At 47.1% G+C, this 15119-nt stretch overlaps 1 protein-coding gene across 3 annotated transcripts in view; it reads left to right on the forward strand.

Annotated features, from left to right (window-relative positions):
* The first annotated feature begins 208 nt into the window (after positions 1-208).
* Camsap1 (calmodulin regulated spectrin associated protein 1) overlaps positions 209-15119 on the forward strand; it is a 91583-nt gene continuing 76672 nt past the window's right edge. For 2 of the 3 annotated variants that reach the window (XM_045150195.1, XM_004654089.2), the window contains exon 1: positions 209-365. In XM_045150195.1, the coding sequence (XP_045006130.1) occupies positions 209-365 (157 nt within the window). The remainder of the gene's footprint in view (positions 366-15119) is intronic. The other variant, XM_045150206.1, reaches the window with a different exon arrangement.

Below are 15119 nucleotides of genomic sequence, written 5' to 3' on the forward strand. Positions count from 1 at the left end.
GTCCGTCCGTCCGCCGCCGCCTGCTCTCGGCCCGCTCGGCGCCTTCTCGGCCTCGGCTCGGCGCCCGCGGCATGCAGCAGCAGCAGCAGCAGCCTGGGCGGCGGCGGCGGCCGTGAGACGAGAACCGTGCGCCCGGGCGGGCTGGCGCGGGAGGGCGGCGGCGGCGTCGTCTTTGTTGCGGCCGGGCCGCCGCGGCCTTTGTCTGCAGATGGTGGACGCCGGCGGCCGCGCGGCCGCTGAAGGCTGGCGGAGGATGGAGGCGCCGCCGGAGGGCGCCGACCTAGTGCCGCTGGACCGCTACGACGCGGCACGGGCCAAGATCGCCGCCAACCTGCAGTGGATCTGCGCGAAGGCCTACGGCCTAGGTGGGCGGGCGCGGCGGGGCCGGGGGATGGGAGAAGGGAGGAGGATGGAGGATGGAGGATGGAGGCCGGGGACGGACGGGGACTGGAGCCCGGCCGGGGCGCGCTGCGCCGTCGCGCGGTGTCCATTCACGTCTTGCCGTCTTGGCAGTGTCCGGGGTCGCTGCGCTCGGTCCTGGCGGGGTCTGTGCGCTCAGGTGTCAGCTGTGCTCCGAGGCTGCGGTGGGGCGCAAGGTGGATGCCTGGTGCAGTGTCCGCCCCCTGCCCTCCCCCTTTCCCCCCTCCCCCCCCCCCCACCGTCCTCTGGCTCAAGAGTTCAAGAAGGACCGGGTTACCTCCCTAGAATCTTCTCTCCTGCATAGGGGGTGGCTGTAAAGCCGGATGGTTTGAGGCTTTCGATCAAGGGAACGACCCTTGAATCCCAGCCATTCTCATTATTAGGAATTGTAGTCCTTAACAAGAACATGAGCTATTGAGTCGTCCGAGTAGATGCATTTCATATTACACAGATTGAGCAGTTCATCATGACCCTCCTTGGTTAATTCCTGGTGTGGAAGAACTAGGTAACCTTGTTGTGATGGAGTCCCTTTCGTGAGCCCTAATATGCTTAGTGGATTAAGATGCTCTGGTTTCATGCTCTGGGAGCTTTGCAGACCAAGTGGTGCTGGTAATGGGTTGACATTAACATCAAATGCTCTTGTTTCAGGTACAAACAGAGTTAAGTAGTTGCGGAGTACCTTAATTTGGAGCCTAAATTGCCTTTGTTCTGGTGAGAATATAACCAGCACACTGGGGTGCAAAGATAACCCTTTCAGAAAGGGGTTAGTTGACCAGTTTGGAAAACTTGCTGAGCAGGTGTTCCTGTGTGACAGCGGCCTGCGCCTCAGCTGGCCTACACTTAGTCATAAGGACAAACACGTTTTGTGAGTCTCACGGATTAAATGCACGGCTTTATCCTAAACTAGACCTTTGTGGAGTAAGAGGAGCACGAGGGAAGGGTCTTTTCCTTTACAATTTTCAGTTTGCATGCCTTGGTCACTTTTCTGTTGTGTTTTGTTCCGGCTCTTATGTAGTGGTTGAGAAACACTGCCCCATCGGGACCTGACTTAAGACAGGCAGAGTAAATGAAATGTGTGCCTAACACCGGCTAATGCTAGAATGGGTAGTGTCTTCCTGGCCGTCAGTTACGTCCACCTTTGCCAGCTCCTTGTGCCCCTGCCCTCACACTGACTACACCCTTAAGGTCCGTATCATGTTGCTTTCCTTTGTATTTCACCGCGTATCCTTGTCGCTGTTGTATTATATAGCTTTGCAGGTTTCTGCATCTCTCTCTCAGTGCTGGTCTCTGTGATTTCCTTTTTTGCTCCTCATCCGGCTCTTGGGTTCCTCCTGCTTCATCCTGACTTTCAGCATTCTTTTCCCTGCTGTGTAGTGTTTCATTGGGACCTGTCCACCATGTCATTGCACACTCCCCGCAGGTGTGGCTTGTTTCAGATTTTTTTTTTTTTTTCTGTTGAACATGTTGCGTTCTTGAGCATGGCCCCTGGACCTGCTTACCAGCTTTCTGTGGTATGTGTATCCCGGCCCCTTTCAGGGGATGGAGCTCCAGGCCTTGGAAGGCAAGTGCTCTGCTGCTGAACCTCTTCCCCCAGCTCCGTGTGGACTTTCAGGGCCGACCGTGGAGAAATGCCTTAGGCTCCGCTGATGACTCTGGTTCTTCCGACACGCACCTCCATTGCTCGCTTCCCAGTTTCTTCAGCAGGATGAGCATGTATTTAGTAGTGTTTAGCCTTAGCATTTTTCAGCTTGGAATTAGTCGGCTGTCTAGAGAAAAGGACTCCTTTCTCAGCATTTGGCTTTGCGTTAGTCTAGCTTTATTCTAGTCCCAGTCTGGTTGTCTGACCAGATGATGGATCAAACATCCGATACTAACTCGGGCTTTCAAGTTTCGGAATTAGTTAGAGTGGGCATTTGAAGACTGGAAGGAGACTAGGGACTGAAGGTCAGCTGCCATCACAGGGTCTGGGCTTGAGGCAAGGCCTCTGCCAGCTGACCGCGCCTCCTGTGGGTTTTGGAAGTCCACTTTCCTTCCGTCGTTGTCCTAAATGAGATTTCTGTTCTAGACCAAGCTTCAGAAGGGGAGCACATTTCTAAAAATTGTGTCTGTCTTTAACTGTGCAGATGTGGGTGGTGTTAATTTTGATGACCAAGAATTCTCGGCTCAGCTGGAGAAATCTCATTTATGTTGTGCTCTTGGGTTCACATCCTCGTGTGACTTCATTGCTAGGAGCCTGGGTTGTATCTTTCATAATCTGGGTGATGAGGGAGAACAAGTTTTGACAGGATATATAGATTTCTCCCCTCCCCCCCAAAACCCTTGTCCTAATCCAGGGGCGCATCTCCCTTTGGCAGCCTGCCTATGCCTCTTCAACTTAGGTTGCTGTTCCTGTGGTGCTCTCAGGTGGGGTGGTTCATGGGGAGACGTCGCAGATGTTTTGTGTGTTACGTTCCTGTTAGATCATGAAGTAAAACCAGTTTTCCTTTCATGTAGGAATTGAAAGAAATGAAACTCTGGGGCGGCTGCTGGGAGTGCCTTCTTCTTCACGGCCTTGGATTCTGTGTGTCTGGCACAAGGCTGCCATCCATACTGAGTGGCAGGCCCCAGGCCTCGCCCTGGCAGGGTCGGGCATATGGTTGCAAAAACATTTTCTCCAGCTTTGTTGGGCTCTGGTGCCACAGCTGTCCTGTAACTCTTTATTTTTAGGTACTCCCCCCGCCCCCCGCCTTTTTTGGTAACTTACATTTCATTGGAGTCTTTTTAGTTTTTTAGGAATAACTTATTAGGTATGTGGAAAATGGCTCACTGAATCCTGTTTGCATGCAGGAGAGGAGTCTGTCTAGCTGTATGAGTATGGTGACTCTTGCAGTAAGTTGATTCATTTTATGGAATGGGGTGCTGGATGGGGCGCAGCAGTCCTGGCTTTTGCGTCTAGTCCATCACCTTTGCTTTTAGCAAAGCCAGAGGCATCGAGACCTTTGTTTCAGGGGATAGAGGGAGACACTGGCTTTTATCAAGGGCAGTGAGCTACATCCAGGAACCATCTAAGAAGGATCACAACTGTTTGTCAGGAGGTTGCTGTGTGGCTCACGGCAACTGACTTGTCCCCTTGCCACAGAGCCGAGTTGAGCTGAGCTGCCCTGAATCCTAGCTTTGGCAGCAGTGCAGCCTTCTCACTTTCCCCACAGCAGGCTGAGCTGGAAGGGGCTGTGGCCTAGCTCTAGGCTTAGGGCTGCTGGTGGCGAATGCTGTGCCCCATCTTCCTCCTCCTTGCCATCCTGTTCTCCCACTTTCCTTCAGACGACTCACCTGAAAAGCATGTCACAGTAAGAAGGCACATGGGGACGTGTGGCCTGTGTAGCCCAGTTCCCAGGAAATCCGTGTTTGAGCCACTACTGGACTGGCAGCAGAGTGGTTTGAATTCTGGTTTGTCAAGTGGGCAGTAGGGCTCACTTTATCGTTTGGTTATAGTGGCATTTGATCAAAGGGGTTCCCTACTGGGAGCCCCTTCCCAGAGCTGGCTGGAACCCCTTGTTGCTTCTCTCCCTTGAAGGTGTGGCTGTCACCCTTGTCAAGTTGTTCTAGGTAGCCGTTTGTTCATATTACTGGTTTGAGTTTAGATTGTGTTTCTTTTTAATATTTGACAGCGAGAGAATGAATATGAATGGGTGTGCCAGGGCTGTCTGTCTCTGCGAATAACCTCCAGATGCAGTGTGCCACTTTGTGCAGCTGCCTTTATGTGGGTACTGGGGAATTGAACCTCGGCCATCAGACTTTGCAAGCCAGCACCTTTAACTGCTGAGCTATCTGCGCAGCCCTAGATGTGTTTTAAATAGCCTTTTGTTGTGTTTGGCAAGTGAGTTGGGTGTTTCTGGGTTGGCGGGTCCAGCGGCCTCAGGTGTTCATTGAAGGCTAGGTGGAACCAGTGCTGTGTGGGCTGCTGGCTGGCCACATGGTACCATGTGCTGAGATGTCCTGAGAGCCCCGTCTTCTGGTTGCGGGCATCTGCATGAGGCGTGGGGTCCCAGCTCTCAGGTGCAGTGCTGTGCTGTGTTCCAAGTGCTCAGCTGCCTGTCGAATGCAGGGATGGGAGGATGTGCTTACAGTTCTGTCCTGGTGGCCAGAAGTGGGAAAACTTGTGTTTTTAGAGTTGTCAGTTTGTACATCATCTCCTTCCTGTTCTGGTGCCATGGATCAAATGTGAACAAGAGAACGTAAATCTTTCAATTCAGTCTTTTAGCTAATCCTTTGCTAGAGTGACCCTTGAAAAGGCCAGCTCCTGTCATGCCTAAGAATGTTCACTTTGGGGCTGGGGAAGTTAAGTGGCTTGGTAGTTAAGTATACTTGCCGCTTAAAGTATGAGGGCCTCTTGGTCCAGAGACCACCAAATTCATCTCCTCATAACCCATGTGAAAAGCTGGGCATGAGTGGGTGTGGCGGTGCACGCCTTTAATCGCAGCACTTGGGAGGCAGAGGTAGAAGAATCACTGTGAGTTTGAGGATAGCCTGAGACCACTGAGTGAGTTCCAGGTCAGCCTGGGCTAGAGGAAGACCCTGCCTCAAAAAACAAACAACAACAACAAAAAACAAATAACAAGCTGGGCATGGCCACACACGACTGTAATTCCAGTCTTGGGGAGAGGAGGGAGACTAGAGACTTGCTGGGGCTTGCTGATGGCCGGCAGCTCTGTTCTGTGGGAGGAGACCCCGTCTCAGTGAAAGAAATACGTAGATGAGAAATGAGAGAACACCTGACATTCTCCTGGCTTCCATACACATGTGAGTAGGATATACATCTGTGCACATACCTGTAAAAACATGTTCATTTTGGGCCTTCATTCTGTAGAGGACCCTTAATTTTTTTTGAGGGGTAGGGAAGTGTTGAGGCTGTTCTCAAACACATGGCAGTCCTCCTGCCTTGGCCTTCTGGGTATTGGGATTACAGGTGTGAGCACCCACACCCATTGTCCCTTAAGTTCTTGTGGCTGCATGTGTCCTGTAGTGCACAGGCGGATGTCTCCTGCTGCTTTTGATCTGTTTTGTGCTTGTAGTAGCCCATACCAACTTGTGTGTAAATGCAGTCATTTTTCTTTTTCTTTTTCTTTCCTTTTCTTTTGTTTTTTAGAGGTAGGGTTTCACTCTAGCCCAGACTGACCTGGAATTCCCTATGTAGTCTCAAGGTGGCCTGGAATTTACAGCAGTCCTCCTACCTCTGCCTCCCAAGTGCTGGGATTAAAGGCGTTGCATTCTGTCATTTTTCATCCCATCTGAGGAGGACCAGGATAGAAGCAGAATTACTTTCGTAACTGATGATAATCCAGTGCATCATAGGAAATATAAAGGGGAGAGTTATTTGGTGGCATCTGCTTTGTTGATTAAAATTCTCATAAGTCTGGACATCTGTAGAGGAAACAGGGTAACACAAGGGTTGAAGATGACTCTGCACAGCCCAGTGCTTTTCCAGAGCTCTTGGGGGGGAGTTGCAGAGGAGAGTCTGTGAGGCATAGAACAGGGTGCTGGGGAGGCTGAGGTTGGCCAGGGTAACCCCAAGAGTAGACAGGAGTAGAGTGGTGCAGTGGCTGTACCACTGGGCAGCTGCCAAGTGCTGTTGGGCACTGAGTCGATTAACCTTGTAGAGGCAGAGGTGTGGTGGACTGCAGTGTAGGTGATGAATTTGGAAATAATTTGGTGTCAGATTGTTTATGTTCATGGTACCTGGGGATTTATTTGTGCCTGGAAAGTAAAGAGCGGTGTTTTGAGAGGTTGAGAAGGTGCTTTGAGCAGGTGGGAGTGGTGGACACTGTAGACCAGTGGGACATCTGGTCACTGATGTTGAGGCCGAAGAGTGAAAGTCTTGCTTCTTTGGTGGCAGAGGCAGTGGGAATAAGACTAGATTAAGCCAAGAGGTTAATAGAGTAAACAGAATTGAGAGGAGTGAATGAGTCTACAGGAGCATGGGAAGTGGGCAAGGGGGAGTTGGCCTGCAGTGTTGATTGAACACGGGCACCATGGTGCCCTTGATGGAATGGTTACCATCTTCAGTTATCACATACAGATAATCTTTGAAAGCCACTCATGGTGGCTCATGCCCATAATCCCAGCATTTAGGAGGCCAAGGCAAGAGGTTGCCATGAATTGGAGGCCATCCTGGGCTACAGAGTGAGACCCTGTGTAAACCAATAAGATAATTAAAAACATTTTTTATTTTTAATCGAGGTAGGGTTTTGCTGTAGCCCAGGCTAACCTGGAATTCACTATGTAGTTTCAGGGTGGCCTCAAACTCATGGCAATCCTACCTCTGCTCCCGAGTGCTGGGATTAAAGGTACGTGCCACCACGCCTGGCATAAGATAAATTTTGGGTTTTTTTTTTTCCTTTCTATTTCTGACTTTCCTGAGCTCCCGCCTTGCTATTCTCTCCCTCCCTCCCTCTTCTCTGTCTTTCCTTTGTCTCCCTCCTTACTCCTCTCTCTCTGTCTCAGCGTTGTGCATGCTTAGCTTAGTTTTCTCATAGAGCTGCTGCTTGTCTTACAATAGTGTTTAGGGTTGCTTTATCAGATAAAGCCTAGAGTAAATTGAAAATATCACAAGCCAGAAACACATTTAGTAAAACTCACCAAACATCATAGCATGGTGTCTAGGTTACCTTCTCATTGCTAGGACAAACAGGTTTAGGGAAGGAAGAGGTTTTTTGTTTTTTGTTTTTTGTTTTTTCCAGCTCTGGTTTCCAGTTCATTGTGGCAGGGAAGGCAGGGAGGCGGCATCTTGAAACAAAACAAAGTTAGTTGGTCACATTCTGCCCACAGTGAGGAAGTAGAGAGCGATGAGTATTGGTTCTCAGGCAGCTCTTCTTCTTTTTTAAATATATATTTATTTATTTGGGCGGGGGGGAGAGAAAGAGGCAGATAGAAAGAATGGGTGCACCAGGACCTTCAACCACTGTAAACGAACTCCAGACACATGCACCACCTTGCACATCTGGCTTATGTGGGTCCTGGGAAATCAAATCCTGGGTCCTTTGGCTTTGCAAGTAAGTGCCTTAACCACTAAGTCATCCCTTTAGCTCCCAGCTATTTATTTATTTATTTATTTTTGGTTTTTTCAAGGTAGGGTCTCACTCTCTCTAGTCCAGGCTGACCTGGAATTCACTATGTAGTCTTAGGGTGGGCTTGAACTCACAGCGATCCTTCTACCTCTGTCTCCCAAGTGCTGAGATTAAAGGCGTGCACCACCATGCCAGCTCTTGTTATTTTTTATTTTATTATTTATATGTTTATTTTTCCAGCTCTTTTTTTATACAGTCTAGGACCCTGGCCCATGAAATGAAGCCATCTACAGTTCAGGTGGGTCTTCCCACCTCAATTAACCTAATCCAGATGATCCCTCACAGTTATGCCTGGAGGCTAACCTAAAGTAGATGATCCCTCAGGGGTGATTTGGGTCCGGTCACATGGACTATATAAACTATCACACACAACACACCACACAAGTCAAAGAAGAGTGTTTGCCCTCCTGATCCCAGCAACGAGAGAGTATCCTTTGGCATACTACTGGTCCCCAAAGAGGTTAAGATTTAAACTTCAAAGCATTAATTTCTTCTGACTGCATCATTTGAAAGCAGAAGGGTTCTGTTGGCAATGAATGTGCTAGTCTGAAGAAGTACTCCCCAGTTGCTGAAGACTCAGCCTGTGAGCATTAAAGGTACCAGTTTGGGCGAGGACGGCCACCTGGGAGCTCCGCATGGAGCATCTCTGGCTGTGTATGCAAAGACCTCTAAGGAGAGCCTGCTGTAGTGCCTTGCTTAGAGAGGAGCAAATGTGGGCCAGGTGAGAAGGGGGAGGGAGGTGTTCTTTTGAGGGGCTCTGGAGCCTTCCATAGTGTGTTGGCCAGGCAGGGAGTGGAGGTATGAGTGGATATGTCTTGCCTGGCACTGGCTCAGGCTGGTGGTGTACAGAAGCTGAGTTAGAGTGGACAGAGGTCTTGGGATAATTTCATCCTTATGAATTGATAAACTGAGTTGGCTCTGTGCTGATTGGGAAGCTGTTGATGATTCCTGGGAAGGAAAGAGATATCTGAAATCTGGGCTTTTTTGTTTTTGCTAGGGTGCAGTAGTTACTGACCAATGTTTATGGAGTGGGGACTTATTTTGGACTTTGAGAAAACCACCTTTATTGAAGTATATTTAGGTACAATGAAACCCACACATTTAAGCATATAGTTAAATGAGTTTAAAGGTAAGTACATATTGCTGTGGCCATGGTCATGGCCACAGTGGAGAGAGACTGTTTTGTTCCTTTCTGAGGTCCTTATGAATCCCATCCAGTGCTTTTCTGCTCCTGCTTCCTGTTGGTGCAGAGTAGTCCTGTCTTTGTGGAGCTTCCTGTTATCTAAGCACTGCAAGGACTCTGCATCTAGCTTCCTTCATTCAGCATGATGTCTTTGAGATTCATCTATATGAATAGGTCTTTGCTCAGTAGTAGAATTTCATTATATGGCTAACCCATTCTTCTGTCATTGACTGGTTGGGTGCTTTCTAGTTTTGTTGACATTCATTTATGTGGACAGATATTTTCAGTTATGTTAAATAGCTAGGTGTGGGTTATTGGGTCATGAGATAAATGCATGCTTAATTTATAAGAAAGTGTCCCATTGTTTTCCATAGTGGCTGAGTTATTATTTCCCACCTGCAGTGTATGAAGGCTGAATTTGCTCTGTCTCCTTGTCAGCACTTAGTGTAGTCAGTCTTGATGGTTTTGCCATTCAGCTGGATGGATTGGGCCATCCCTCTGTGGCTTAGTATGCTTTCTGACTGATGAGGAACCTTCTGTCCACTGCAGTTTTTTCTTATGAAATTGATTTTCAAATCTTGGGCAACTTAAAATTATTTTTGAGGTAGTTGTATATTAACATGCAACTAACTACAAGATGCAACTACAAGTCCTTAACTATAGAAGTCCTGGGTATCTGTACTCAGTTTCCCAGTGGTAACTTCTTGTAAAACTAGTAGGATATGGATGTGGATCTGGCAATAATCCCGGTGTAGTCATCTCTTCCCTTAGTGCCTCTTCTGCTGCCCTTGTACAGCCATGCCTGTGTGGTGGTCTGCTGTAGGCCAGGTGTTTGCAGGTTCTTGGCATCTTACTGAAATTATTGAGAAAATATAAGCAAATGGCAAAGCTGTAAGAAGCTTATTTAAAGAGACAGCACAGAGCATGCTGCTCAAGTTGGAGTACTCAAGAGCTGGGGGTTACTGCCCAAGGCTTTCTTTGGTGGGGTGTGGGGGGAGGGGGATATTATAGGTAGTTTTCTACTTTGATTGACAGCTTTAGGTAACACTTATTCACCATACTTTCCATGATGCATCTGATTTTAATGGAATGCACACCCCATCATGCATAGACCCACGATGGTAAATAGGGGATCTTCCCTGAGCGTTCACTCAGTTTGCCTTACTGTGTGGATACCTCCAAAACCAGTTGAGGCTGGATTGACCCCCTCACACACACTTGTACTTCCCCCATATGTTCCAGGCTCTTGGATGCAGTGGGGTCCCAGGTTACTGGGTTATCTATCCTTACGCTGCCTGCCTCCCCTGTCTGCTTGCTTTGGGTGTACTTTGTCCTTTTCTAGATTTTTTTTTTAAACTGAAGGTTTAGTTTTTCTTTTCTTTTTTTTTTCTTTATTATTTGAGAGAGATACAGAAATAAGCAGGTAGAGAGAGCGAGACAATGGGCTTGCTAGGGCCTCCAGCCACTGCAAATGAACTCCAGACACATGCACCCCCTTGTGCATCTGGCTTGTGTGGGTCCTGGGAAGTCGAACCTGGGTCCTTTGGCTTCTGCAGGCAAGCGCCTGGACTGCTAAGCCATTTCTCCAGCCCTACGTTAAAAATTTTTATTTATGTGCATGTGTATATGAGGGAAGGGTTGCCTGGGTCTCCTGTTGCTACAGATGAACACCAGACACATGTGCTCCTTGGGGTCCAGCTTTATGTTTGTGCTGGGGATCAAACTCAGACTGGCAGGTCTTGTAAGCAAGCATCTTTAGCCACTGCCCATCTTCTCAGTCCTTTTCTAGTTTTCTTTTTTAAAATGCAAATATTTTTATTTATTGGGAGAGAGAGAGGGAGGGAGAGAGAGAATATGAATGGGTGCACCAGGGCCTCTTGTCAATGTAAACAAACTCCAGATGCACGTGCTACTTGTTGATTCTGGCTTTACATGGGTACTGGGAAATTGAACCAGGGTCATTTGACTTTGCAAGCAAGTGCCTTTAACCACTGAGCCATCTCTTCAGCCCCTTTTTCTAGTTTGACTAGTTAAAGCCTGACTTAAGACTAGCCCTCTTTTCTGATGCAAGCAGTTAATTGCCAGCATGCCGCCTTTACTACAGCCCTCATGTGTTGATAGCTTATGTTTTCTTTAGCTTCACATATAATTTTACCATTTATTAAAAATAAAAGTAGGGCTGGAGAGATGGCTTAGCAGTTAAATGCTTGCCTGTGAAGCCTAAGGACCCTGGTTCAAGGTTCAGTTCCCCAGGACCCACGAAAACCAGATGCACAAGGGGGCGCACGCCTCTGGAGTTCGTTTGCAGTGGCTGGAGGCCCTGGCAAGCCCATTCTGTCTGCCTCTTTCTCTCTGTTGCTGTCAAACAAAATAAACAAAAAAGCAGATTTGTATGGATTTATTAAAAATGCAAGCAGATTTGCATACTGAGATGTGCTTGTTGATTTTCCCATAAAGAAATCTTGGAGCTGAGGCCATGGCTCAGCTGTTAAAGGTACTGTTTGCAGTGCCTACTGGCCACTTCCCCACTACCCAGGTAAAGCTTCCTGCACAGTGTGGTATATGAGTCTGGTGATTGTTTCCAGTGGCACGAGGGCCTGACATTCCCATTCTCTTTCTCTCCCCAAAATAAATTTGTGTGTGTGTGTGTGTGTACATACATACATACACACACACACACACACACACATATGTGTATATATATGTATATATTATCCCAAGGTAGGGTCTCACTCTAGCTCAGGCTGACCTGGAACGAATTCTGTACTCCAGGCTGGCCTTGAACTCATAGTGATTCTCCTGCCTCTGCCTTCCTAGTGCTGGAATTAAACACGTGCACCACCATAGCCAGGTTAAAATATCTATTTAAAAAAATAAATCTTAGGAGCTGGAGAAATGGCTTAATGGTTAAGGCACTTGCTTGCAAAGCCTAAGGGCCCAGGTTTGATTCCCCAGTACCCACATAAGCAGATAAACAAGGTGGTGTATGTGTCTGGGGTTTATTTGCAGTGGCTAGAGGCTCTGGTGCACCCATTCTCTATCTGCCTCTTTCTGTCTCTCAAATAAATAAATAAAATATTATAAAAATAATAAAAATGTTAGTTTAATGTTTCATACTGCAGGAGGTAGAGCATATTCAATATTTTCCAGTTGATTGAGTTTTAAAGTAAATAGTTATGGGAGAAAGAGGATGAGAATGAAGATGGGCATGCCAGGGCCTCCTATTGCTGCCAACAATAAACTGCAGACACATGCGCTACTTTGTGCATCTGGCTTTACATGGGTACAGGAGAATTGAACCCTGGGCTATCAAGCTTTGCAAACAAGAGCCTCGTAACTGCTGAGCCACCTCTCCAGCCCTGATATTTTGATTGTATAATCATCAATGATGAGAGCTCCACTTTGCATTAAAAATATAGTATAAAATGACAGAAATACGTTGCATGGACTCTTTCTAGGGAAACTTAAGCAAATGTCTTCTCCTCCCAGATTGGTTACCAGTAACAGATGAGAGTCGTATTCCTCCAGAGTCAAACTTGGTGAACCAATGAGCTTAATGGGCTTACTTACAGAGTATGGATAAGGGGTTACTTACAGGAACATGAATGACCCCAAAGCAGCTGTATGAAGGTCTCATCCCATAGCCACTTCGGTTAACTTCCACACACAGCACTTTAGTGTACCTCCTGATATCACAGGCCCGTGTGCAGCTGGGGCAGAACTACGTACAGCTGGTAGAGAGGTGCAGGAGGGGACGCTGAGATACCAGGTGGGGGTCTAGTGAGCTTCCTATGACAGAATGTAAACAGGCGCACTCCTTTTTTTGTCGTGTGCATTGTTTGTGTGGTGTGTATATGTGCTGATGTGGCCCATGGGCTTTCCTGCTGGGGCTGGAGAACATTATGTGTCCCTCCCTCACTAATGTGCCTGTTCCTTGACACAGTCCGTTACTGATTCCACAGCTTGCTGTTTGCAAGCCCCAGCGATTCTCCAGTCTCTCCTCTCTCAGGACCGAAGTTACAAACCTGCATGGCCATGCCCGGCTATTTACGTGAGTCCTGGAGACTCGCAGGCCTCCTCAGGATCTCCTCAGGCTTGTGAAGGAAGTGCTTCAAAACGGAGCCATCTGTCCATCCAGCAGGCCCAGTCTTTAGGGCTCTTGCTAATCATTATAGCTGCTTCTGAGAGGAGATAGCATTGGTGGTTATGCTTGGAGGACAGTGTTCTATGGCATGCTTAGGGCCAATTCGGAAATGATTGAAAATTCTGTTCTAATCCAAAGCCAAAACTTATGAAACAATTTTTTGTTTTGTTTTTGAAGTAGAAACTTATTCTAGCCCAGGACGACCTGGAACTCGGTAACATCAGGCTGACCTGAGGGTGTGCACCACCACACCTGGCTCTAGAACCAGTTTTTTTTTTTTTTTTCTTTTGAAGACTTTTTTGGGGGTTTTCAAGGTAGGGTTTCACTCTAGCTCAGGTTGACCTGGAATTCACTATGAAGTCTCAGGGTGGCCTTGAACTTAGGGTGGTCGTCCTATTTCTGCCTCTCGAGTGCTGGAATTAAAGGCACATCTGCTACCACATGTAGCTTTTAAAAGATTAGAAAAAATTATATTTTATTTATTAGAAAGAATGGGTGCATCAGAGCCTGTAGCCACTGCAAACTGGAGAAATTGCTGAGAGTTCAAGGCCACTCTGAGACTACATAGTGAATTCCAGGTCAGCTGGGGCTAAAGTGAGACCCCACCTCAACACCCCCCCCCCAAAAAAAAATCTTTTAAGGGCCGGAGAGATGGCTGAGCAATTAAGGCACTTGCCTACAAAACCTAAGGACCCACGTTTGACTCCCCAGAACTCACGTAAGTCAGATGAAAAGGTGAGGCATGTGCACAATGTGGTGTATGTATATGGAATTCATTTGCAGTGGCTAAGGCCCTGTCACACCCATTCTCTCCCTCCCTCCCTCTCTCATAAATAAAATATTTTTATTTATTTGTAGACAGAGAAAGAGAATGGGCATGCTAGAGCCTCCTGCCACTGTAAATGAATTCCAGACGCATGCATCATTTTGTGCATCTGGCTTTACGTGGGTACTGGGGAATCAAATCCAGGTTGTTAGGCTTTGGAGGCAAGCACTTTAACCACTGAGACATTGCTCCAGCCCAGAACTAGTTTTTATGAAGTTCAACAACTCAAGCAGCAAACTTTACAGTCATACATTCCAGGGTTGGGGAATGCAGCTCAGTAGGAACAGTGCTTATCTAGCATTCCTGAAGCTCTGCTTCCATCTCCAGCACTGCAAACGGTGGAGTACACCTATTATCTCAGCCCTTCAGAGGCTGGCGGGTCAGGAGTTCAAGTTTATCTTTGGCAAGTTAGAGGCCTGCCTGGGCTACATGAGACCCTGTCTCAAAACTACATACCCACAGAGCCCATTGTATCATAATCTAATTTAAAGGTAAACCAACCAACCTACTTGTATGTTAAGAAGTGATAGTAGGGAAATTGTAAAAGTCTGTTTTCTGTAATTAAACCATTATGTTTCCCTGTGGGTAGATAACTTTGTTGGAAACGTGTGTGTTTGTGTGTGTGTAAATAAAATTATATACATATAAATTATATATATATATAATTATATATATAATATATAATTTCTTTTTCCTTCAAGGTTGGGTCTCTCCAGTCCAGGCTTACTTGAAATTCACTATGTAGTCTCAGGGTGGCCTCTAGCTCCTTTGATCCTCCTACCTCTGCCTTCTGAGTACGGGGATTAAATGCATGATCCACCACCCCTGGCTTTGTTGTTGTTGTTGTTTTATTTAAACTTCTTTTTATTGACAACTTCCATAATTATAGACTATAAGCCATGATAATTTTCTCTCTCTCCCCACTTTCCCCTTCGCAAATCCACTCTTCATCATATCCCCTCTTCCTCTAAAGTAGTCTCTTTTATTTTGATGTCATCATCTTTTCCTCCTACTGTGAGGGTCCTTTGTAGGTAGTAGCAGGCATTGTGGGGTCATGGATATTCAGGCCATTTTGTGTCTGGACAACTGCTTTGTAAGCAGTCCTGCCTTTCCTTTGGTTCTTACAGTTTTTCAGTTCCATCTGCCGCAATGGACCCTGAGCCTTGGAGGGTGTGATAGAGATGTTTTAGCACTGGACATTCCTCTGCCACTTCTTCTCAGCACTGTGGTGCCTTTTGAGTCACCCCAGGGTCACTACCATCTGCAAAGGAAGCTTCTCTAACGCAAAAGTGAGACTAGTACTAATATGAGTATGAACATTAAGAGAATTGCTTAACAGGCAGTTTGGTGAGCATAATATATGCATTTAGCCAGATGCCAGCAGGCCTTACATCCCGAGGCTCATGACCTCCCCCTCCATGGGTTTTCAGTACCAGGCATGTG

The sequence above is a fragment of the Jaculus jaculus genome, chromosome 1, assembly GCF_020740685.1.
Source record: "Jaculus jaculus isolate mJacJac1 chromosome 1, mJacJac1.mat.Y.cur, whole genome shotgun sequence".
NCBI classification, from domain to species: Eukaryota; Metazoa; Chordata; class Mammalia; order Rodentia; family Dipodidae; genus Jaculus; species Jaculus jaculus.